Raw genomic sequence first — 26,291 nt, 5'->3', positions numbered from 1 at the left:
GCGGCACCACAAAGGACTCCAGGAGGTTATCGTCTCTGACACCTTCAGCTGCAACAATCAGTGCTATCGAAGAAGACCAGCGTCCCGCAGGACGAGAACCGACGCCTGCCGTTGTACCGGCCCAAAGCCAAGTACAAGTTAGCCCAGTCGAACCCCCAGAGAGATGTGGGCACGTGCCCGGTTTGTGGTGAAACGCATTAGCATTTCTGTGTGGAAACACATCCGCCCGACTGCGGTACCGATTCATTTTCGTGCACGGTGAACAGTTTTGACTGCCGTCGTACCGTCCCGCGTTCCTCGGGGTGAACAACGTGCTTGTTTACAGGCGGAAACAAGTCGATGTACAGACAGCGTGGCCGGAGGCTGTGGCCACGGAGCTCAACAGGACCAAAGAGCCCCTTTCAACGACGTGCGCAAATTGCTGTGACGGCCAATTTCACATAGTATTATTATTATTTACCATTATCATGAATCAATTTATCTGACACCTTTGTCTGGAGTGACTTACAAGGGTTAGGGTTTTACTTTAAGCTGCTTACAATCATTCACCCATTTATAAAGCATTATCACCATTTTTTTCTATATTAATGCAGAGTACTAGACCAGGCAGTGGGATGCGGACCTGCAATGGCCATAACCACTACACCACCTGCTGCACATCAGCCTATATGACAGAGAAGCTCATTTCTTATAAGGCCCTTCTGATGTTGGCTTCCTTTTCCTGCCAACTGGAGCATCATTTTAACATCACACCCCTGCTGGCCACAGAATGAGCCTGTAACCGAGAGAAATGTCCTTCTGTGATTAAAGATGTTTTCATTCATTCATAATGACCCTTTAACTAAAGGGCACGTGCCATACGTCGCCACGCTCCGAGGAAACGGAGACTTGTCCGCGACCCATTTCGAGAGCTCACGTGACCGAGGTCGGCTGGGTTCGGACCCAACTTTGCGAGCACTTTGGGGACCGGGGAGCATGACGCGCCATCGCTCTCGGCCAGATTCCTTGCAGCTTCCGAGCGTTTTCCCCGTTTGGGCCGAACTGGCGACGGCACCAGCGGCGAACGGGAGTTCCTTCATTTATTCGTCACTTCGTTCAATGTGTTTGCTTTGTCTAATAACTCAGTCTGAGCTCCCCTGCCACAGAGGGAGCGATCACCCAGTACAGCCGCGGAGGACAGGGAGCGCCCCCCCCCTTGTGCCAGTTGAGCGTCATGGACTCCGGATCAGAGCGATCACCTTTCACTGCGACGCTCCCGATTTTCCCATATACTCTAAAAATGCAGGAGACGCAATACTCGCACAATACTCATTTTTAACAACATAGCACCGACCTCGAACGGCAGCGGGATTAGCAGTCAGAGGAAGGAACGCGCGGCGAAACGGGAACGAGACGCACGTGAACGCCAGGATCTCGCGCCCTCACCTTTCTTGAGCTGGATGTCGAGCTTACGGCCGACCCTCCTGGCGAATCCTACCGTGGGCGTGGAGCTTCGAGGTCTCTGGGGGGACAGAGGGGGGCCCGGCGGGGGCTTTCCCGCGGGGCCGGCGGCGGCGGCGTGAGGTAGGGTCGAGCGGAAGCCGCTGGGCTCGGAGGGGGCGTTGCCTTGAGGGTCGGGCTTGCGCTGGGGGCGCGGACCCGTCTGCGACACGCGGCAGGCGGCGCGATCGCCGCGGCCCGACAGGCCGCCCGTCTCGCCGAGCCGGGTCTCGACCCCGCAGGGTCCGGGCGAGCAGGCGGGGCTCCTCTCGCTCTGAGAGAGTCGCTCGTACTGGACCTTCCTCGCCACCGGGACTACGTGGAAGAGGATGACGGGACACCTCATAGCCTGGCGGAACATCTGCTGTGCTCTGGGGAGGGAGCGAAACACACGAACACACATCGCAGACAAAACAGAGGGGGGGGAAAAAAAAAAAAAAAATTAGTTTTCTTCCACTTGTAGACTTATGATTTCCTCGTTTGTCAAGAGCTTCTCAAGTACAGTGGGGGGAACAGAGCTGCCGGGAGACGAGCATCAGTTTCACAAAGACAATATGCGGATAATCCCGTCAGTAAATAAAGAGGGAGCGGGACAGGAAAGGGAATAAGGAGAGCGCCACGAGACAGGCGCAACATCGTTTTGGATCAGCGCTGAGGGCGAGGTTAGCATGTTGTACCGCATGCACACAACACCGCTCCCCTTCCACGAGTTCCCGCGACAGCGATACAAATGCGCCCGGCAACATGCAAACATGCACAGAAACGCCTTTAGAAACACAATGGGGCTATCCGATTGGCTGACAAACAACTGGTTTATCAGCTGTCCTTTCTGATTGGTTGAGAAACGTTACAGGCTGACAAGTGCCCTTTCTGATTGGTTGAGATGCCACAAGGTTATCATGTATCCTTTGTGATCAGCTGACGCTGCTGCAGAGTACAGGTGTCCACGTCCTGATTGGCCGAGACGCGAGGAAATTTAAAGGTACGGATCCCATTTGGCTGAGATGTAAATGTTAGCTTTTACCCTCATCCACCGAGATGCTCAAAAGCTCGAGCAATTTCTCAATTAGCTAAGATGTGGGCAGCTGTGAAAGCATAACATTCCTGATTGGTCAGCAGTGAAGATGCACCCGTGTGGGACGAAGTCATGGCAATCAGGGACGTCCAGCGCAGTCTTCTCGCACCCGAGTTCGCCCAAACCGCCCGGCTTTTGGAATCGTGGGCAAATTGGATAGGAAGTGTGCCTGAAGTGCTCGCCTCCGCAGCGATCTTTTCATGTGTCGGGGCCCAAACGTTTAGCACATTGACAGCCTTGCCCAGGAGGAACCGCTCTACGCTCAAAGAAACAAAGGATCCAAATCAGTGGGTGCACCTTAATATCACCGCACCAGTACTTCGTTATGAATACATTACCACGAGGCCTTGATGGACCTGCGCAACGCAAACAGCTCTGCCCCAGGTTATAGTAGGGCCCACACTGGCACTTTAATGTCATTCTTACATTAATCGCCGAAATTAAAGCAAACACCAGTGAGAGTGGACCGAGTCCAGAGATTTGGGCCAAGGCTGCAGTTTAAATTAAACCTCTTGCACTACAATAGGCCAGCACACAAAACCGCAATGTCGGCGATTGGCTCTGGTGAGCCTCGCCTCCGGGAAATCAACGGCCCACGCCGGCCAATCAGAGGAGAGGACCTGGGCCACGCCCTCAGGTGGGGTGTAAGGCTGCGCTAGACAAGAGGAAGGAGGTCTTACTGCTCGAAGCGGACGTTGCGCAGGTCCCCGTTATTAATGCGGACGATGCAGTCGTTCTCGCGGAACAGGCCTTGCTCCTCGGCCTTGCCTCCTATCTCCAGGCGCTTCACCAGGAGCCCCAGCGTTCTGGAACGGTTAAAGCACACATTACCTGGGCTCTGTTCACAGGGAAGTTTAAACCACACATCTTGTACCCCAGTAGGGCGGGATGATTTCCGGAGTGCTGTCAGGTAGCGAGCGAGCGAGAAAGAAAGAGAGAGAGAGAGACACCAGTATGACCTGGAACATCACTAAAGACTGGACATGATGTGTGCGCGGCATGTGTTCTGGGTGTGTACGGAGTTAACACGGAGAGCACTGAAGACGGACAGAAAGACAAAGTCAGTCCTCAATCGGTTGACGACTGCCTCGCAGCGCCCATAAAAGTACTCGGGGGGAAAGGACGCGGTCGAAGGCGGAGTGTAAACGAGGAGGCGGGGCCAGCGGTGAGCCATGCGGAGAGCCTCTGCGAAGGTCAGCCGTTTGGCACGCGCTGCTGTTTACCTGCGGTCACGCGAACTGAAAGGCACGACGTGGATTCCCAAAGGGCCGCCATCGTTGGACACTTCCACCAGCGTGACAATGTCGCTGTGACACAACGGTGGGTGGGGGTGGGGGGGCAGAAAACAAACAAAACAGAAAAAACAAACAAAAAATCAAAAGTGCAAAACAAAAACAGGTTCAGCACCTTTAGGGGTGGAGTAAACAGGTGGGGGAATGGATCCAGACCCATAAGGGAGTTGGACCTCCCTCAGGGGCTACAGACACACGATTAAGGTTGTGTGAAGTGGACTGTGTGTGTGTGTGTGTGCGCGCGCGTGTGGGCGGGGGGTGTGTGCGCGCGCACTGTATTTCGGGGGACGGTACTCACTCGAGGGATGGACTCGATACGCGCTCCAACCCGGAGTCAGCCCTGCCAACAGGTTCGATGCGGCCGTTCTCCCCCTCCCCCACCTCTTCGCCCTGGAAAAAGCAAAGCATCATGGGATTGCACTTGGTCGTTCCGCTCTGACCGAGTACAGGGAAGAGGCTCCGGCAGGGGGGGGGGCCATCGATCCCCGGTCCACCGCACAAACTGGCCCACGAGGGGGTCTCATTCACAGCACGGCCATCAACGAAGGGGGACAGAACCCAGAGGGTCTGTGAGGGTTCGAATTGAAGCAAATCGAGTTACAGCAATTTGTTTTGTCTCGGCAATTATAGACAATCGATGGACACGGCGGGAGACTAAGTTGGGGGACAGGAAGGACTTCCGGTGCAAGTGTGTGTGTGAGTGAAGTGTGCGAGTATGCGAAAGCCAGGCCTCAGGGGGACGCACACACAGCGCACATGTGCGCGCGCGCACGCACACGCACACGCACACACACACAGAGTAGAAACATCCCCCCTCAACATAAAGTAATGAGGTCAACATCTTGCAACAGTAATCCTGCTCAGGGAGAGATTCAGAACGGTCAACTCCCAGTTCCACCACTGAGAATGCGGACGGGGGTCTGGAGTTGGGGGGGGGGAGTATCTGGTCCCCAGGCCTATAAATGACCTCTGACCTTTACTAAAATAACAGTTTTCAGAGGAATGAGGATGCTGGGTGCATGAGCACATTCCCAAGATGAGTGTATTTATAAACTTTAACTTTCTAAAAAATTGGGTTCTAAGAGGACTCTGCATTTATTAAAAAGTCTGTGTGTGTATATGTAGTATACACACACACGCATGAGTGTATAAATCCACACACTCTGCAGTGACACACAGCTCAACACTCTTCCAGGAATAGGAAAACTGAGTGTGTGTTGTGTAAACGCAGGCTGTTCCCATAATCCTTAATCTTGGCATGGCCAGAACTCCGAGGGCATTGTCTCACACCCCATCTTCTCTCACACACACACACACACACACACACACACACACACACACACACACACTGCTGTAGTCACAATAACCAGATGTGTCGAGATATGGCGATGAAAGACGTTCACTCTTTTCTAAAATATTGTGTTGAGCGCCTGCTGGGGAGCGTCCACAGCGATAACGTTTTTCCTTCGGTGCTGGAATTACAGTTCATGGAAATTAATATTTAAATCAACTGGTCAAGATTTACTTTTATCTTAATCCACAGCACCATGTAAACGCTTCCCTCGTCTCTTTAGCCAAAAGACGAACGACGACAACAACGCTGCAGGTACAAAACGGGAAAAGCCGACGGAACCGAAGCTGTTGGAGCCGTCGCCTCGCAGCCGTAGGTCTCCGGTTCGAATCCCACCTTCTGCACAAATGGGCGAATCGGCCGTTCAGAAAGATCTGGAGCCGGGTGCCTGCCGGGTAGGCCTTGGCGTACCTTGTCCTGGCGCTCCAACCAGGGGTCCTCCAGAGGCGGAGCGGCACCGATGGAGGTGCGAGCGCTTTCCCTCTGGAACGTTCTGTGGGAGCCCCAGGCGCTGCTGTCCCGAGGAAGGCTGCGGTACGTTTCCGAAGCCCGACCCTGCGGGTGTGCCCGGAGACGGAGCAGGAGACATACGAAACCTCGTGTAAGTGCGGAAGGCCCTATTGCGCACGGGCCCCTCGACTCGCAAACACAACTGTCTGTTCATAACTCATTTTGTCCATGACTCCAATGACACTGAGTGAGTTACTATTAGTAAATGCTTTAATACAATTTTATCATTTTAAATACAAGAATCCCTTAGTTTTTTTTTTTTTTTTACTGGGCAGGTATTGTAAAAATCTGATACATCAAGAAGGAGGGAAAAAAAAAAGATTTATCTTAGGTGGGAACTACTTTCAAATTACGTCTAACTGGAAATAAGTCATCTCCGCAAACTCCTATTCAACGTCCACTGTTGACCGATTAATCCCATAAACACGTACAACAATCCTGCACTTATCACAGACGCTCAGGAACTGCCGACTCGAGCTGTAAACACCGTGGAAGTGAGTTGAATTAAGCAGTCCCACACTCATTCTGTTTGGGTGCTCTTTACTGCCACCTATCAGCTTGGAGGATAAAACACAAGTCACAAAGTCTTGTTTCCTTCGCATGTGAAGTCAGCCGAGGCTAGACAGCCGGACGCTTCTCCTCCTCCGAGACACGTGGAGAAAAAACACAAGGAGAAAAACGCCCTATTAAAGTTCTCAGTCTAAGTAAGAACGAAACTAGAGAAAATGTTGCGGGATGGGTCCGCTCACCCGGCATTCGAGGCTGTCGACGGTGGAGCGTGGCTTGAGGAAGCCGGCCGTCGTGGACCAGCGCGTGGGCTGCTGCCTTGACGGCTCTGCCCGCGTCACCTGGACATCGCGGAAGGACGTGCTGAGGCCAGCCAGGGCGGGATCGCTGCTTCGCCGCACCTGCAGAGGCATGTCTGCGGAAGGGAGGGACACACCACAGTAAACACTTTGGGGTGACTGCAACTGCCACGCTCAAGTAAGAGCCACCCACCGGGCACCAGCGGGAGTCCTCGAACCCGGTTGCTATGGAAACGCATAACCGATGACATACGTACATCTCAACCAGGCACCCGAGACCCCCACCTGAGATGTGCTGACCGGAAGGGGGCGTCTCAGCCCCCGAGGTGCACAGAATGTGCCGTTTGAGCCGTCGTTGAGCCGTAATTCATTTCTCCGGCTCCTTCGGGGTGAATTCAAGTGAAGTTTAAAGAGTCCCAGGGGACTGGAATTGCCCACCGCTGATCTACTGAGAGATTCTAAACACGACGTGTGCTCATCGCATTCGCATAACGGCGTATTGCCTGTCTGCTCGGTATAGACTCTTCTATGATCGTTTCCCGAAACGGCCCGGAATGGAGCGTAATTAAGAAGTTGAATGCAAATTACTTCAAAGAAGCAACAAACTGAAGCAGCAAGTTAAAAACGCCCACAGAGAATGACTCAAAGCTGCCTTAAATAACCTTAACTGCGTATAAAGGAGCGTGGGTGCGGTGGCACAGCGGGTTTGGCCGGGTCCTGCTCTCTGGCGGGTCTGGGGTTCGAGTCCCACTTGGAGTGCCTTGTGATGGATTGGCGTCCCGTCCTGGGTGCGTCGCCTCCCCCTCCAGCCTCGCGCCCTGTGTTGCCGGGTTAGGCTCAGGCTTGCCGCGACCCCACTTGGGACAAGCTGTTTCAGACAGCGTGCGTGTGTATAATGGAGATTTTTAATACACTTTTCTGTCTTTGGTTGATGTGAAGCTCCAAGTTTCGATGTTTAACAAGGGAGCTGGAGCTGAAGGAGGTGGTGACCAGTTGGCGATATGGAGTTGTGGAGACCCCTGCAGAGATCCAATCCGAATGTACTGCGCACAGCATTACCACCAGCCCTGAAACTTGGAAAGAGACGAAAGCTGCGAAAGTGAGGCCTGTGAACACCGTCACCTGCTGGACCAATGAGGACTGGTCTAATGAAGGGCAGGTCATGGGAACTGTTCCTGCAACAAAGCATCTCCATGGCGACAGCAGGATGCAGGACTGCTGGGAGTTCTGGAACATTCAGACCAATTCAGGAAATGTGCAAAGTTAGGGAATCAGCATGGTCCAGAGCAAGGTGCTGCCACCCTGGGAAAGGTCAAAACATCAAGCAGATGTGCTCTATCCTGGCAATGAAGTGACCCCCCACACATCTCCATAACAACCAGAGGCAGCAGGATACTGAGAGCGTACGTATACCTCTACAACATCCAAAAACAGTTAAGTTCTCGCTTAAGAACGGCCCAAATACATGATAAGGCTAATGGTGGGGAACCGAGACTGTGGTAGGAGTGAGACTGAAGGGAGCAGGGGCTTCAGGATATGGGTTTGAGAAGGAGTGACAATAGCCTGTTTGTTGTTACCTTGAACATATTAGTTACACACAGATTTACTATGCAGAAACAAATAAGGAGGACTTGGGGGGGCAGGATGGGGAAGGTTAAGGGTAAAATGGGTAAAGAGAAGGGTAAAATCTCTTTAGAAATTGCACATCAGATCAGGCTACCTTACAAAAGCTGGCTTGACCCATGAGCCAGACTCGAGTGATGTCCAGCAGGACAGAGTCAACCCCCACACTCAACCTGAACCAGCAAGGAGCACTGAAATCAGAGCCAAAGGGTCTCACTTTTGGGAAAGGCAGCAGCCGAGTGCTCCGTTAGGGTGGTCAGAGCACCAAAAGGTCACAGGGTCAAGTCACACCACCCTACATCCTGGAAGTTCCCAGCATATAGGAATGTGATGAAACAGCAGTGGCGTGGGGGGAGAGGGAGCGTGAGAAAGCGGGGGGGGGCATCATCCGTCTTTCTTCTCTGTGACTCTTAAAATAAACGCTATAACGTGGCCAGTGTTTGCCAGTTTGTTTTACATGACTTCAGCCCACATGGAAGCAAAGTCAAAAGGCCATTTAAACAAACGTCCCCATGGGCTATATGTTGGGGGAGAAGGAGGAAATGGCCACTTCTGGATGAGAAGATCAGCAGCATGGTAAACCTGCTGCTGACCTCCAAGGAAACGGCCATGCCGTTTAAAATCACCCATATATCCCACTTGGCGATCTTCCATCCCCGCAAGCCGTTTTAGCTGGAAGGGCATGGGAGCAAGGGGGCCAGTGGGGGGAGGAGTAAACAGCCCAGGCTGGATGGTCCCCCCAGTTCTTAAACAGTTACCAGTTAACTTTTAAATCTTACATAATATGAGCTCCGGAGCTGGGGGGTCGGGGGTAGCCCAGCCCAACAGCACAGCTCTTAAACCGCAGACAGCTGGACAGAGAGGCATCTTGGGATATGGAGAGTGGGCTGATGGTGTCCGTGGGGTGGGTTCCAGAATGGAAAGGGTAGTTTCTTCATGAGCCATTGAGTTGCGACTCAACTTACGACTCAGTAGGTAGCCCAACGGGTGACTCAAGGGGTTGCTCATTGAGTCCTCAATCAGGTTGGCCAACAAGAGACTTAACATGGGATTCAACAAGCTACTCAAGAAGCAAATTAAGGAGCGACCCAGGGGCTGCTTACACTTCTGCGACTAAAGACGTCACCGTTACCTAAGTCAACCGTCTCCCTTGAGACCAGATATTACTTCACTGCTCTGTTCCTGTGAAGTGAGTCAAAAAGAGGTCAGAAGATCACAAAAACAGGACATGAGTAACACTTGTGTTCACACTGTGAAGAACTGGAACACATACCCCTTTGGGATGAACAACGATAAAGAGCAAACGTGTCAAAATAAACTCAAGTGGGGAGGGAGAGAGGACACATTCTTTTAAGTTTCTTACTGGTTGAACCATGGTTGGTGAGAACTTTGCAGACCTGCAACCCAAGGGAGAAGTGTGAAATACGCAAAGCGCGGCCCTTTCGGTGCCGACGCGTATTCGGTTTGACCCGCCCCTTTTCCACTGGCATCAGCAATGCCCGATGAGAATGCCTCGTGTGCCTATCGGAACCTCCAGCAATTTCTACTGGCTGCTTTCACTCAGCACATTCAATGAGGAGTAACGGTTGGCCTTGCAGTGGAGCCAGTGTAAAGGGAAATGTAAAGCAGGTCCAAAAGGAACCAGCAACTGCAAAGACAAGGACATACAGCCAGGTGGCGCTCCTGAGCGGAGAGCGCAGCAGAACCAGAAGGGGAACCCGAACGCGACTTACTGGTCCTGAGGATGGACGTGGTGACCTCGATCTCACTGGCCGCATGGAAAGGGTCGGGACTCTGGGTGCCGGTGGAACTGGTACTGGTCCCGTCTCCACCGTGATGGGGGTCCTGCTCATCGTACACTGCCACCAGCTGAGGGGGGAGAGACAGTCAACTTCCTATCATTACTGCAGTCACAGAGCCATTCTTGTTATTCTTGCGGTAAAATCATGGTAAAATGATCCAAGAAGCATCACCTGAAGAGCCGGTTCATGCAACACTCGTGAAACGCACATTCCTCCGTCTCAGCGTTACTACTTTATTCCCGGAAGCAGGTGTCATACTGCTTAGAGATGAGAGTGGACCCCGGTTTGAATCCTCTCTCCCCAACTGAAGTTCATATGATCAAGGTACTACCCTGAACCGTTACAGTAAAAATTACTGCGCTGTAGAACTGGGTAGGGATTCGAATCCAGGTCTCTTGAGTTCTCAGCATAGCGCACCTACAGCGACCACAGACTATGGCCAAGAAAAGCAGATGTCATGGGTCGAACCCCGTTATCCACATGCAGAGGAGGAGAGCGTGTGGTGCAGTACGGTGGGCGTGGCCAACGGTATCGGTCAGCGCTGCACGGGACAAGCAGTTTCAGACAGCGTGCGGGTACACGCGCGTGCCACGGCCCATCAGCAGCGGACGCTACAGATCACTTTTCGGCCGATCTGTCACCAGCGTGCAGATGTGGTACAACAGGTGTACACGCTCCTATTCCCCTTTTCTATAATGAGCAGGAGACAGAGCGGTCAGATGTGGACACATGATCCACGAAGACATGGAACACCCTGCTCTTCACTCATTATTGGGCATCACATGGATTTATCATGTGATGGGGGGGGGAGGGCAACTTTTGAAAGATCACACAAGGGACCGGATCACTCCCGCATCTCCATGCTCTACCTTTAGGAAAGGCTGTTCTTCGGAAGAGCAACAACAAACTTGGGGTAAGAGCGCCTCCTAGTGGAATTTCGCACATTTTCCATGATGAGCAGTAAGTCAATTTCTCACAGTGTCGCTTTTATGGAGCTGATCCAGTGATAACCGGAAGCACGACTCCCTGAATTTTAAACACGGGGCGTTTTATTGCGGTCGGGACCCTTCGGGAAGCGGTCTTTGTCTCCTTACAGTCACAAGGGAAGTGTCAAAACCAGAAGGCGCTTTCACTCCACTGACACTGGGAACAGGGTCGCTGTCAGGTGCCGAGGGGTCCCTCTGGAATCCACAGGATGACCACTGACCGAGGAGATGCCTGCTGCTGCTCACCACCCAAATAGTTTTTTTAGTTATTCATTTTTTTAATCCCTGCCCACAAGGAGATGGAGCACAACTGGTCTGTTAATCTAGTAATTGTTAGAGCTACTGCCACTGGAGGTTGCAGGTTCGAATTCCTGCTCCTGCTGTAGTGCCCTTGATCAAGATACTTACCCTAAACTTCAACAATAAAAAAAAAAAGTTACCTGGTGTACGAAAAAGTAAATCGAAGCGTCAGACAAATTAAATAAAATGTGACTGTAGTCTGCTCTCCAGTGGGTCTGAGGTTCGAGTCCCGCTTGGGTTGCCTTGCGATGGACTGGAGTCTCGTCCTGGGTGTGTCCCCTCCCCCTCCGGCCTTACGCCGTGTTGCCGGATAGGCTCCGGTTTCCCGCGACCCCGTATGGGATGAGTGGTTCAGAAAATGTGTGTGTGTGAGACTGTAGTTCAGTCTGAGGGTCAAAGGTCACCAGTTACCACCACGGTGTCAAGCATCCCAGCCACCTTCTTGGAGAGTCACCGTGGTGTTTCCTATGACAGTACAGAACAGACAGGGACTGCCAGGAAGACACGACGGTGCGAGAGGGATGACAAGCGGACGCTCCGGCCTCCTTTTCTGGCTCTCGTTGCGTCATCGCCCACAACAGAGGCAGGTGGTGGTGACCGGGGCACGCGAGCGGCGAGGACAGGGAGCGGGAAAAGGCCGCGGCGGAAACGCCGTACTGCGACGAAAAGACCGTTCGCTACACCCGGTAACCTGTAGGGAAACGTGAAGTGCAGCAACACGGCGTGTGGCGGGAACACGGTCATCGAGGGCACCGTGCTTGTGTCCTCTCTGCGGGGTGTGGACCAGGAGACCCAAACTGCTGGTGTGAGGAAACCCCTGAAATCTGACCACTGATGCTGCTCAATGACCGTGCGGCGGTGGGATTGCAGGAGGAGCGGAAAATCTCGACCCCGCTGGGGCCGCGGTCACGTTACGCTTCCTCGTTTGTCCAACACTCTTCTCCAAGGTGTCAAAGTGTTAAGCTACTTACACTGTCTGTCTGAACCGCTTGTCCCATATGGGGTCACGGGGAGCCGGAGCCTAACCTGGCAACATAGGGCGTAAGGCTGGAGGGGACGCACCCAGGACGGTACTCACAAGGCACCCCAAGCAGGACTCGAACCCCAGACCCATTGGAGAGCAGGACCCGGTCCAACCCACTGCGCCACCGCGCCCCCCCTGCTACTTACACTGATTTACCCATTTATACAGCTGGGTAATTTTACCCTATCAATTCAAGGCTTCCATGTTCCTTCATCAAGGGTACTACGGTAGGAGGCAGGATTCGAACGAGTCCTTCTGGTCCGCAATGAGGCCTAACGAATGGACGGTCACTACCGGTATCCGTGAAGAGGGGAGGGGTCTGTTGGATCAGAGCGGCAGGGCAGGGGGTCCCTCATTGCCACAGGCGACTGATCCCGCTAGCGTTCCTGCCTGGCAGGTCTCGGCACCACTCGGCGCACGGGCCGCGAACACGCGGCGGAGACCGCTTCCTGGCAACGCCTCATCGTTGTCTGTTGTGACAGAATGCGCCGTGAAACGAGGGGTTTAAACTCGAGAACCCGGCTGGGAGGGGGAGGCGTCCGCGAGGACGCCGAACGCACACCCCGCCACATGCGCCGACGGCTGACCGAGAGCCACCGACCAACCGTACAGGAGGGTGAAGTAAACAGAGAAATGAGCAGCTCTGGCTCTGGATGAGATGTGACAAAAGGGGATCGGAGCGCGCCCCCCCCCCGGCGGCGTTCCGGGAAACGCAACAAACGTCCCTCATTCGGCTTCAGCGCCAATCACATATTCAGGCCTGACCGGCAGGGGGCGCTGCCTCCCAGACGGTCCAGGGCGCGATTACCGAAACAGCTTGGTACCAGAGGAAGAATCAGACTCACCCCATTATGACCATTACTATTTTTCAGAATTTATGCAACAGTTTTCCAAGCTCACTTAATAGCAGTGTACAAACCTGAGCTACTTAAGTAGTTAAGTCTACTTACAGATGCTTTTCTCCAAAGTGACTTCCAACAAACTATGTAGTGTTATGAGCCCACACACCTTATTCACCAAGGTAACTTACACTGCTAGATACACTACTTACACTGGGTCACTCATCCATACATCAGTGGAACACACTCACTCTCTCTGTCACTCACACACCATGTCTTTGGACTGTGGGAGGAAACCAGAGCGCCCAGAGGAAACCCACACAGACACGGGGAGAACATGCGAACTCCACACACACCGAGAGGGGATCGAACCCGCGTTCTCTCGCACCCAGACGCCGCGAGGCAGCAGCGCTACTTGCCGTGCCAGTGCGCCACCCATTTATACAGCGGGGTAGTTTTTACAGCATCACCACGGGATGAATACCTTCATCCAGGATACCACAGCAGGAGGTGGGGTTTGGAATGCAGGGCCTCCGACTAACCAGACAGCAACCGCCACAGTGATTCGAGGTGCCACCTTCGGACCCCGAGAATCCAGGTTCGGATCTCGGCTCTCGCCGTCTGTCTATTTCCCGCACGAGTGCGCACGCACACACACTTGAGCGCACACGGCAGTGCACCAAACAGCCCATTAGAGGGTAAATTATGCAGAAGATCCCGCTTTAATTAGACTCATGTTCTTAACTGCTTAACTTTTCATCGGCATTTCATCTCACAGCCGCTGCCAAAGGGGGGGAGAACATTCCAGAAAGAAAGTGATGGGGGGCAGGAGGAGGCACACTTCTCTATGCTAATTGGGTACAAGGAAAATCCAGCTCTGTGAAGATGATTTAAAGCCAACGAGCTCCTCCAACAGCCAGCAGGCTTCCCCGGGGAGAAAGACACACACAGTTTGAAATGTGAGCAGAACAGGTCAGTGAAACGCACACGGTCGACCGCAGTCGGGACCCGTCGGAATTTCCACAGGGTACGCGGAACGTCCGGATGCCGAAGCTCCGATTCGGCACGATGCGGCGTCCACAACCGAACAGCTGTCGGGGTGACCCCAGTCTCTCTCACTCACCCACTCGTACTTTTTTCTCCACGGATCACAACGGATTACCCGCCCACCAAAGGTGTCTGGCTCCACCCGCTGTCCAGGTCGACAGGTAAAAATTTCTCCAACCATCATTTTCGACGATTAAAATCTTTATTGAATAAAGAAATCCTAAAAACTGTCATTCCCATAATAAAACCAAAAATAAAATCAATAAAACCAACTAATACAAAGACTGCATGACAGGACCTTTACGAGATTAAAATACAAACCCAAGGCTAAAAAAAAATAGAAATATTTAAAAGGAACTTACTTGGCAACTCCACCGCTCGAGAGGGGCGGTCCCCTGGCCTGTTCCCAGGGCGTTACCGTACACCTTAACTACCGTTCTCGGGCGTTTACCTTTTCGCAACACGTCTCCCCTATTAACATTTTAGCAAAATAGGCGAGTGGTACAAATACATACGTCGTTGTCGTCGTTAGGTGCCGTCGAGTCCATGTCCACTCATGGCGACTCTATGGATAGTTGTCCTACAAAAACATACAAACTTCACCAAATATAGAGAAACCATTAAGAAAATTGACACCCACACCCAGTAAACTAACCTACACTACACTAAACCAAACCATAAAATTAATACAAACACGCCACACATGTCATTTAAGTGACTACTTAGAAGTGCAATAAGTGCTACGAATTATACAGGGGTGTGGGATATATATATATAGTATATAAGACGTTAAAGCCCATGTGTTGATAAATACACCTGGGGTATAACATCTTGCCTGTGGATCTTGAATGAATATCGTGCAATTAAGTGGTGTTCAGAGAGATATGAGAACCCTACACCTAACATAAAACACAACACGTTCACCAAAAAGAGGGTTGCGGTATTTTGTAAGTGCCAAAGGATGGAGGATCTGCCACAAACCTGTGGCGTTACAGCGAAGAGAGGCCCTTCCCCCTCTCTTGGGCTTCTAAGTAACCCCACCGAGCGACATCTTTCTCCATCCTCAACATTAGGTCGGCCCGAGTTTTATGATACGCACCCTGGACGCCCAAGTCTACCCCTGTCCGGACCGGCCGGGTTCTTGCGTTCCGGAGCATTTGCTTGGCTACGCCGATCACCAGCCGCGGCCGCCGCCGCCTTCCTAGCGCCAGGGTTCCGTCCCCTCAAGACGCCGTCGAACGTCAAAACCATCTGCGGATCGATCCTCCTGCGCAGGCGTGTCGCCAAACGCCACACCTCCCACACCCGTCTCGCCGCACTGGAGTCGCAGGCGGACTGGGTGGCTGGGCGGCTGAGCAATTTGTGCCCGTACAGGACTACTCCGAGCGGCAACTAAGTTTGTAGACGACCCCGGTTCAAATCTTACAGATGGCGGTCGAGCTCCTTTGGCTGAACTTTGGCCCACGTGCCCTCCTCGAGCTCCTCTCCTCTCGACCACAGCCTTATACGAGGCCCTGCGCTTGAGGAGCGTCTCCGCCTCGACCCCGGCCGCCGCGGTCTTACTCCACTTTACGGCGTGGCTGTAACGGGCGAGCTGCGTCTCGGCTTTCGCCCCGGCGTTGGACCAGGACGCCACCGACCGGCGCGTCGGAAAGGCCGACCAAAGACGTACGAAGTACCGGTGGGGATGCTCGATCGGAGCTGCCAGTCGGTAACGCAACCGGGAGAGGAAGAGACGATCCAGTTTAAGAAGAATGTCAGAGACCTCCCTCCTCCTTCGGAAGGTCCGTGACTTCCCTCCTCACGTACTCGTACCCGCCCCCCCCAGACGAGATGGGAAACGTCTTTCGTAAGGCCTCGCCACATCTTGGAGGCAAGGGGTACATCTGAGCAAGGTAGAGCGACGTGGGGAGGATGCCCACCTTCAACGCCAGCATTTTTCTCCATCAAGGAGAGGGACGTGGTCTTCCACGAACCCATTTTCCATCTGGCTTTGGTCAAGCGTTCTTCCCAATTGACCCTGGCGGCACCTTCCGAAAGGAAGCTGACCCCCAACACCTTGAAAAGGACCACCGCATCGGGAAAAACTACCGATGCGGTCCTGTTTTCCGACTGCCGAAGAACTCAATAAGAGACGTGGCGAGGTTCAGCACCGCGCCGGAGGCACGCCCAAACGCCCGAAGCGGGCCGAGTGCCCGGTTCGAGCACAGGAACAACGCAGTGTTGTCTGCATACTGGGCCAGCTTCACCGCTACCCCCCAGCAGGAACGGGCCATCAATCCCTGGGTCGGCACGAACACGCACTCTCCCCCCCCCCTTATGGATCAGAACGGATTACCAGCCCACCAAAGGTGTCTGGCTCCACACGACATCCAACTCGACAGGGAAAAAAAAAAACTGCGCCATTATTTCCAACAACTAAAATCTTTATTAAATAAATACATCCTAAAAAATGTCATGCCGATGATAAAATCAAAAATAAAACCAATAAAAATCAGTAAACCAAGTAATATAAGGACGGCATGAAGCGAAGGCACACAACTTAAAAAGCATCAGTCTTTAGGGCAGCTCTACTAAATCATTTTGAGAACCTCCAGAACCGCACTTGTGCCTCATTTCTACTTCATGGTTTGCAAAAAATGCGAAGCTACAGGAACAGCAAGGGCCAACCACCAGCAGCTCCATCCAGCAATCCCCCCCCCCCCCAACAGGAAATGCTTCGCAGGCATGCAGTCTTCAAGGGCAGCGAACACTGGTCTCCTTACCCACAATCCTCCAGGGCACAATTTGAACTGGCCGCACTTGATGCCACTTCAGATCGTGAGATCCAAGTGCCCATTAATGGGAGGAAGAGCATTTTATGCTCCAAAGAATCTTAAACAATAAGGTGTGTGCTCATTTAAACATTTGGCAGATGTGTACACACACACACACAAACAACCTTCCTGCACAGTTTTCAAATTCAGTTCACCAAACAATGGAAGGATGTGATTTATGGGCAGCTTCAACAACAAATGGTGGGACCCAGGACTGGTCCGGGGGTATCCCTAAATACCCTTTCCTTCAAAATACCCCCCCCCCCACCCCACAGAAGGTCCACCATAGCCATCTGCCACCAAATTCTGCCCCCTACAGTGGAGCAGTTCCCTTTCCCTTAATACTGATCATTAAAAACAGGTGGTGGTTCTCTCTCTCACTCACACACACACACACACACACACACACACACACTCTATTACACTAACCTAATTTTCACATAAGTAATCAAGTTGCTACCAAATTGCAGTGAATACAGACTAAGAGGACCTTTGGGAGAGCGGATCAAACCCAGTGTCCTGCAGGGAGGTTCAGGTTTTACTGAGAAAAACAGTGAAATTTAAATATAAAATATGAATGAAATATAAAAACAAACAAAAAACAAGACAACAGTGCAGGACAAGATGATACGGGACAATCCAATACAGCAGTGTAATTCACAGTAAAATTGAGGTAAGCAATATAAGAGTACCAGTAGAGTTTGGCAGTAGCAGTTCAACAGATACAGTAAGCAGTGTGATGAGAGTACAGGGGCAGCGAGGTCACCGGTGGTTCAGGGTTCCGATGGCCTGTGGGAAGAAGCCGTCTCTGAAGCAGGAGGTCTGGGTGGAGAAGTTCCGGTGGCGTTTACCAGAGGGTAGAAGCGAGAGGCTGGTGTGAGCTGGATGGCTGGCATCTATGACGACATGCAGCAGGGCGATTTTTACCGCATCACTTCAGGGTAAGCGCCTCGATCAGTGGTCCAACAGCAGGACTCAGGCTTAGAACCCAGGTCCTTCAGGTAGAAGGAGGCCGCTATGTGTGTAAGTGATGTGGTAAAAGTATCACACAAACAAACCACAAGAGCAGCACTAACCTGTAAAAGAACCTCTGCAGCCAGTGGGAGCAAAAGCACTACGTCCACTAGGGGGCGCCAGCGAGAGCGACGCCTTTACTGCATTGAAAGCAGAAGTTTGCACATCCCCGTACCACCCAGCAGGGCAATTATAGAGAGGTGCGGAACATGAGCACCCCTCACTATCTCTAAACAAGGGCAGGTATGGGAGAAGCACTGTGACAACGGGCTGTTGCATTACGGGATGTCGAGACACACCTGTTCTCCTACAGAGACTGGGGGGGGGGCTGAACGATCCCACGTTAATCATAAAGGGACCCTTCAACAGGGTTGCGTTTATATGTGATACACAGTAAGTTCCCACACACACAGTTTCTCTCCCAATCTGCCCACCCACACAATGTGAATAATTTACAGTCTCTGTTCCTGCTCTGCAGATGAGCGAGGGTGAAGCTTCGCCCCGCGGCATCTCCTACAGCGCCAGATTGCGTAACATCCACTGCGTCCAACCAGAGACGGACCGCGAGGGGAGACGTGGGACAGAGAGAGATGGGACGAAGGTGACTGTCCGAGGGAGGGAGGGAGAAACCGGATCGATTCGTAACCCCAAACAGTTGTGTGCGCGCGCAAAAGCACTCTCCAAAAACAGCATCTTGTGCAATCAAACACACACCTTAAACTCACGCACAGGAAAATCATGATGTGCCACATCATCAGGCACACACTTTTGTCTGTGATGGAAACGCACGGCGCTGCACGGCTCTGAACTCTGAGGGTTAAATATTACAAAGTAGCAGCTGCTGGGATCACGTGGCACACGGCTGCTAGAGGGTCTCTGCCGACCATCAACGGGGTCTTTGTCATCTGTGGAAACACTGGACATGTGGGAATGAGAGCTGGACATGTGACCGGCTATGACACACACACACACACACACACACAGGGAAGAGAAGTCCCTGGAATCAGGCCACCTGTACTTACACAAAGCTGCCACTAGAGGGCAGATGTTCCACAGGGAATTCTGCCACATCTGGCTGACACGGGTTGGAAAGAAGAGCCCCCGAGACCCAAAGAACTCCCCCAACTGAATAATACGTTGCGCTTCCTCTGCCTCGTGAGTGTCCGTCAGAGATGAGCGACACTGGCCGAGGCGCTCGGCCTCCAGCGAAACTCGCCCCCACCTCCCCAGCGTGATGAGCAGTAAACTACAGCCACGGGACTTGAGGGAATCGAGTTTTATAGACATAGTTATGGGAAATGCTGGAGTTCCTGCAAAACCACAGGGGTGCAATTAGTGGGGGGTGCAGAATAAAAAATAATAAACTTTGACACAAAGCTGAAAGCAACACTGATGACGCCTACAGCAGAGACCCCTTAACTTTCTCTGGGCCTCAGACCCCTATAAAAATCTGAAAAAAAAAAAAAAGCTAAGAAATAAAATGCCCATTCAGAAATTCTAAGAAAAAAAGTGCGCTCAGCTAATCTGCCGAAACTTAAACATGCTCAAGCACAAATATGTTATAGATGGTAACAGCACAGTAACTTTTTCCATTTCATGCTAACTTCTGTGTATTTAGACAGTCATTTCCAAGGCTGAGGTTTGCGCACCCCCGAAGGCCCCCCATGGGAGGCGGGACAAGAATCTCTGCTTCAGATGCGAGGACAACAGAAATGCGGTCGAGTCACAACAAGTTCCTTCCGTCCACATCACTGTTGTTATTACTGTCAGTGTTATTATTATTATTATTATTGCTGTTGTAATTGTCCACTGAGAGCACTGTGATGCTGCCCCCTGCTGGCAGCACTTGAAACGCTCATCGTGGTCAAATCACAGTTGAGAACGAACGGTTCCGGTCGTCCAACTTTCAGCAAGCCACAGGAGGCCTTGTCACACCGAGCGGGAAACCGCGCCGAGTCGCCACCAAAAACATGCCCGGAAGAGGAGTCGGGTCCAACCCGACAAGATGTAAACAGACCCCAGAACGACAACGCTGCTCGGTAACGGTCCAGTGTTTTTCCTTGGTTACCATGGAGACAGAGGTCAAACGGCAACTGCTGTGACAAACGGTGAGTGAGACAGGGCGCCTCGAAGGGGCTCCTGCATGAGGTCCTGTCCTGCCGACTGCTACGTTGCTCGGGGGGGGTGTCAAGATGCCTCAGGCCACCGGTCAGTCGAGCAGCAGACACGCGAGCCCCTCCCCACCCTGCCGAGAACCACCGATCGCGCACATAAATATAGCGCAGGGCCCCTCCCTCCAAAGGAACGACACCTGTCACACCGGCGGGGTCAGAGATCAGAGAGTCGAGCTGTGGGGGTGTAAGGGCACCCCCCGGCACAGCTGCAGTCCCGTGGTAAACCCACGTGGAGCCTGAGGAAAAACCCTCCTGTTGGCAGCTCGCTCCCCACAGCTGACCGTTCGAGACAACGAGCCTTGCCCCCTCCCCGCCGAAAATCCAGTGACAGTTTTTCCATTTCGCTCAAGTATTCAAAATATGTCGGCGCCTCCTGGGGTCGTCCCGGCGCCGGCGCGTTTGGAGACGGACGCAACCGCGCGCGCAGAGCTGCGGACACCTGGGAACGTGACCCCGCAAGACCCCTGTCACACAACCCGTCCCGCCCCTTGAGACATCGCGTCGACGCTCATCGTCCCGGCGAGAGCAGGACGAGCCTGCGGAGGTCAGAGTCGGCGCCGGAAGGACTTGGGTTTCAATCCCCTCTCCCGCTGTAGTACCCTTGATCAAAGTACTTAGCCTGAGCTGATACGGAAACATTATCCTGATAATAAGCAGGTAAATCGCTGTAAACTTGGTCGTGTTAAGTCATTCATCATAGTTACTACACACGACATCACTCATTACAGTCACTGTGCAAAACGAGGACAAACAATGTTATACATTATTATTATTATTATTATTATTATTATTACTACTACATTTATTCACTTAGACGCTTTCCTCCAAAGCGACTTCCAGTGAAGTGTATGTAAGTGTTATGAGCCCACACACCTTATTCACCAAGGTGACTTACGCTGCTAGATACACTACTTATAATGGGTCACTCATCCATCCATACATCAATAGAACACACTCTGTCACTCTCACACTATGGGTGTACCTGAACAGCATGTCTTTGGAGTGTGGGAGGAAACCAGAGCACCCAGAGGAAACCCACACAGACACGGGGAAAACAAGCAAACTCTGCACAGACTGAGTGGGGATCGAACCCACGTTCTCTCACACCACCCAGGCGCTGAGAGACAGCAGCGCGACTTGCTGCGCCACCGTGTCGTCCATGATCACGGGCCCTGGAGAGACTACAGCCGAGTCTTTGCCGAGTTCGATTCCCCCCCCCCATGCTACAACAGCAGCTCTCTGCAAGGACACACATCTGCAATTCTCCTGGTCATATGGTCGCTGACTCAAGAGCCGATTGGCCAATCCACAGGTGACACATTTTGGCGATTCTCCGAAACCATTACTCACGCGGTCTTTGTCATCGGCCACGTCGCACAGCACGTCGTCCAGGTCCAGGATGCCCCCATCGCCGTGCTCCAGACGGTGCACCTGTAGCCAGTAGCCCGGCTCCTGCAGGAGACCAGAGACACTCGATCAAGGCGGTGCCGCTTGCCTAATCTCAGTGCCGTACTGCCTCTGCGCTCAGCACTGCCACCTGCTGGCTTGGAGGATAAATGCAGGAGACGGAAATACTGTATGCTGTACATGTACGCTATTGACCCCAAGTCTCATCTTTCTCCTTGAGCACACGATGAGGGTTACTTTTAGAGGAGACACTGCGGCGGACAGCTGGGCGAAGATCGTTCGACGACCCCCGTCGGCCGCCTCCGGGCCGACGCGTGACCAACGGGGCCTCGGACAGGAGCTCCACGTCACCCTCAAAACAGGAAACGAGGAAGTCCCGTCCCGTGCGGACATCATCGCCCTCAACACAAACGACCCATCCCGGACGGCCCGGTTTCCTGGGGACAGATGACACAAAACAGGCCCCTAAAAGCACCCAAACCGCTTCACGGGACCACGGTAGCGACCGAGCGCAGCGCTGTCCGGGCGCCGGTCTGGGACAGTTCCTGCGTCTCCGGCTGCGACGGACAAAAGGGCCGGAAACACCCGGGAGCCGCGGGCGGTCGACACGCCCGAGAAGCGTCTCCAGTCCGGGTCTCGGCTCACCGTGCAGCAGACGCGTGGTTCGAGCGGGCAGTTCCGCGCTTCCCAGGATTCTGCAATTACTTCTTTGGCACAACAAAAATGTTTTTTTCCCCCCCCTAAATTTAAAATAAGATCTGTGACAATACATACTTTACAAATCCAGATTTCTTTTTTTTTTTTTTTAAGTTTTATATCATACACACTTTTTCTTTTCAAATCACCGCGTTAAAGTGGAAACGGCAACTCGGCCCCTCATCTCCAGTAACCGCCCGGTACGACGAGCCTGCAGGAAACGTTCCCTGGGCTATGGCATCACTCTGATGAGCTCCACACACACACACACACACACACACACACACACACACACACAATATGTAGTGGCCTGGAAGTTTAAGTTATCCATGACAATCCAATGACACCACAGACTCCAAAACGCCAGTTAAATATCTGGCCAGTAGGGGGAGCAATGAGTCGGGTTACTCCCTCCCTAACCCCCTACAGGTACCCATATCAATCAGTGAAGCAGGATCCAAAGGTGTGTTGGTGATTGTGACTCTTCTAAGAGTGGGGTATAAGGCCCTTGTGCCTGGCCAGCAGGAGGCGCTCTCACACGCTTATACCGCCCCCCTCACCCACAGGACCGTTCCTCCAGGCTCTACTGCCTGCTGTCACCGACTCTGGGAGACTCCCAGGCCGTCCACACGACGGGAGCAGGAAGCGCTGCTCAGTGGTGCCGGTGCCTTGCGGACAGCTGGGGGCGTCTGTCGGAGCGCCGCTCCTTCCTCTAGACGAGCCGCAGAGGGAAGCCCCGCCTCTTCCATCCCCGAGGCCCTCTCGCTTCACACAAAAAAAGCCTAATGGTTTCCAGACCGAGACCAAGCAGGACCAAAGTGCCCGCGGTCACGTCGCCCACCAGCCCCCACACGCGAGGAGGAGCCGAGAACATCGGAGCTCCTCACACCACTTTCTACCAGATGGTTTAACCGGTCCCTCCCAGCCCCTGGCTCCCTAGGGGCTCCCTTTCCCCGGACGGTGCCGGACGGCGACCGTCTCCTACAGCTACGGGACCGTCCGTGCAGATGAGCACCGTGATGCGTGGCGGGCTGCGACCGTGTGGTACCGGGGAGTAAGCGACGGGATCCCGACTCACCAGTTCACTGAGGGTTCTCCACTTTGGAGAACATGGACCTGCGGTCAGTAGGTCTGACCACGTTTGGACTGCCAACGACACCCCCTCCCCAAAAAAACACCCATCTGCACGACCGCTTTGCATCCACCCTCCGCCATGAAACAACAGTTTGCTTGTTTGCTCATTAACAACAGCGTCACTTTGCGTGTGTCTCTCTCTCTCACTCACTCACTCACTCACTCACTCACACTCACACACACACACACACACACACACACACACACACACACACACACACACACACACGGGAACTGCCAAGCACGACCGTTCACACCCCAGGTGTTTCCACCAGCACCACTTCACAATGCTTCATGCCAGTCCCGCCACGGTCCTGCTACTGTGACTAAAATAACCGAAGGGTCATTCCCTCCCCCCTCCCCCCGCACATCCGAGACGCTCCTTCTACTCGCATCTGGAGTCTCGGGGAAAGACCAGGAAGTGAGAGGATGGCCCGGACACACCGCACTTTGGAGGCGGGCTGCGGACGGTCACAGGCCACTCCGCGGGACAGACTCGAAACCCCGGTTAAACACCTGAACCGCAGCTGGTCACATGATACGCGCACCAGGCCCGCGAACAAAACGAGACCCTCGCGGATTCGGCACGTCGATCGAAGGCCGAGGACTCCGACAGCATTTACCGCGGCGGGGTCACGGCGAACGGGGCCTCGGCATCCGTGCGGCACGGGGAAAATACGCGTCGCGATTTCACGTGCGATCGGAGCCATCACGAAAGAGAACCCGCTGCGTTTTCAGGCCATGCGGGAGCCCGTAACCCCATCCCGACAGAGCCGCGATGCCAGTCTTCGCACGCCGGGTCGGGGGAGAGATTACGGTACCGGAGGGGTTCTTATCTCACTGTTTGTGTTTCAGGAGTGAAAAGCGGTGGTGGTGGTGGTGGTGGTGGGGGGGGGGGTGGTGGTGGTTCTTCCCTCAGCTACTCACGCCAATAAAGCCCAGGACACGACCTCCAAATCCCCAACTCCGCTCACGTTCTGTATCCGGTCCGGGGAACCGCGACTCCCCCCCCCCCCCGAGAGCCCCGATCCGAAACCGAGAAACCCCCGGACCGGAGCAGCGGGATGCCTGTAGCACCTCATGGATTCTTGCCAGTATCTCTAAGCAGGTTCAGACACATCTCATACTTGCTCAAGTGGCACAGTAACTGTCTTCATAATCGTCCCACAAAGGGGGTGGCAGCACGGGACTTTTTACATAAAATGCACCAAAATAATGCACATCGTTGCGTTGCGTGCATCTAAACCTGCATTATGGTATCTGGTTGGGTTTTTACACGAACCTGCCGGTTTACCACACAATACAACGTTCTGTGGTACAGTAATGCAGTAATTCACTTCGCTTCTTTCAACACGGGACCTAAATAAATCACTGTGGGTGCAAGTGTGCAGTCCATCGAGCACGTCGACCGCTCAGCCTCAGAATCAAAGTCACTGACGATAACCTGCTGTCAAACCTAATAGAGTGGAACAAACTCCCTGTGTCCCTCAGAGCTACTGAATCCCTCCCAGCATCCAAGGAGGGTCTCAAACCCATCTCTTCCAAAGCCACTTCTCTCCTGATCTCCTGACAGCTACATAAATGAATCCAACACCATCTGCTATGATTATCTATGCATTTGCTATTTTAAGGCACTTCTATAGGCAGCTACTTGAGGGATGTGAACCAGCAACACGGCGGTATCAGACGGACAAGTTGCGCATTGACACTTCTGTGTCTGAAGCTCTTTATCTTTCAGCAACACACTTTGTTTACTCTTAGTTGTGCGTTGCAGTGGAGAAAAGTGTCTCAATCAAACAGATGAATGTAAAGTGCTCCCCCACCCCACTGCAGTACAGCACGAAGGTGTGGTTTACTCAGGGGGCGTTCACCTGTTTTTTTTTTTTTTTTTAGGTGACTCCAGCACGTTGGACTCGTTAGACCTGCTATCCTCTGGAGCGATTTTGCGGATTAAAGGTGGCGGCCCCACCGCACAGTGAACATTACCGTGATTACACTCCCTCTCCGCCGTGACCTGTAACGGCAACAGAACTGACCGCAAAGTTGACGGCGCATCTTTCGGTCACCGGCGCCTGAAATGTTCCTTACGCCTCCACTCACCTGCTTGAACGAAGCACTGACACGCTCTGCTCAAGGGCTGCAGGTGTTCTAGTGATCAGTGACATCACCTTGCAGCCCGAAGCCCTGGGTTCGAATGCCACCTCCCACTGTTGCCCCTTTGGTCAAGGAACTTAAATTTACATTAATTCATTTATCTGACACTTTTCTCCAAAGCGACTTACCGTGTTAATCTACCTATTTACCCATTTATACAGCTGGGTAATTTTACTGGAGCAATTTAGGGTAAGTACTATGCTCATGGGTACTACAGCCGGAGATGGGAATCGAACCCGTCTGTGGCCTTTGGGTCCAAAGGCAGTAGCCGCTACACTACCCCGCTACAGCATGAGACATAAATGAGGAGACACGGAACAAGGATGTGAAAGTCTGAATCCGCCCTGGTCATGACAATAAAAACAAAACTATTGATTTTTACATTAACTTTTAACATTCGAGTTAAAAAAATTCATTCAAACTAATTAATTTAGAGGTGCTCCTATAAATTACTGCATACCTGCAAACGTGCCTTGGGGTACAAACAGCACATTTGTATAACCATATGAAATTTCCAGTTTGTATCATCATCATCAATTCAGCTGCTATTACTGCAGGAGGACTCTGGTTTTGCTGCTTTGGGCACTTGAAGGATAATGGGATATCGGAGGGGGGACGATGTTGGTAAAAGTGGTACTACATCCAGAGGTGGGATTCGAACCTGCGACCTTTGGGTCCAAAGGCAGTCCCTCTAACCACAAGGTGACCAGCTGCTCCTGAACTGATACAACAGAGCTCATTCCAGCACATCGGGGCCACAAC

At 52.8% G+C, this 26,291-nt stretch overlaps 1 protein-coding gene across 8 annotated transcripts in view; it reads right to left on the bottom strand.

Moving 5' to 3' along the window:
- LOC108937575 (partitioning defective 3 homolog) overlaps nucleotides 1–26,291 on the bottom strand; it is a 101,608-nt gene that overhangs the window by 59,934 nt on the left and 15,383 nt on the right. For 7 of the 8 annotated variants that reach the window (XM_029253372.1, XM_029253373.1, XM_029253375.1 and 4 more), the window contains exons 2-9: nucleotides 21,489–21,590; nucleotides 9,870–10,005; nucleotides 6,457–6,629; nucleotides 5,609–5,752; nucleotides 4,145–4,236; nucleotides 3,778–3,861; nucleotides 3,235–3,360; nucleotides 1,426–1,850 (exon numbers count right to left, since the gene is read on the bottom strand). In XM_029253372.1, coding sequence (XP_029109205.1) covers nucleotides 1,426–1,850; nucleotides 3,235–3,360; nucleotides 3,778–3,861; nucleotides 4,145–4,236; nucleotides 5,609–5,752; nucleotides 6,457–6,629; nucleotides 9,870–10,005; nucleotides 21,489–21,590 — 1,282 coding nt within the window. The remainder of the gene's footprint in view (nucleotides 1–1,425; nucleotides 1,851–3,234; nucleotides 3,361–3,777; nucleotides 3,862–4,144; nucleotides 4,237–5,608; nucleotides 5,753–6,456; nucleotides 6,630–9,869; nucleotides 10,006–21,488; nucleotides 21,591–26,291) is intronic. The other variant, XM_029253376.1, reaches the window with a different exon arrangement.

Source organism: Scleropages formosus, chromosome 7 (genome assembly GCF_900964775.1).
Source record: "Scleropages formosus chromosome 7, fSclFor1.1, whole genome shotgun sequence".
Lineage (NCBI taxonomy): Eukaryota > Metazoa > Chordata > Actinopteri > Osteoglossiformes > Osteoglossidae > Scleropages > Scleropages formosus.
The sequence above is the reverse complement of the archived record's forward strand: the minus strand, read 5'-3'. Positions and strand labels throughout refer to the sequence as shown.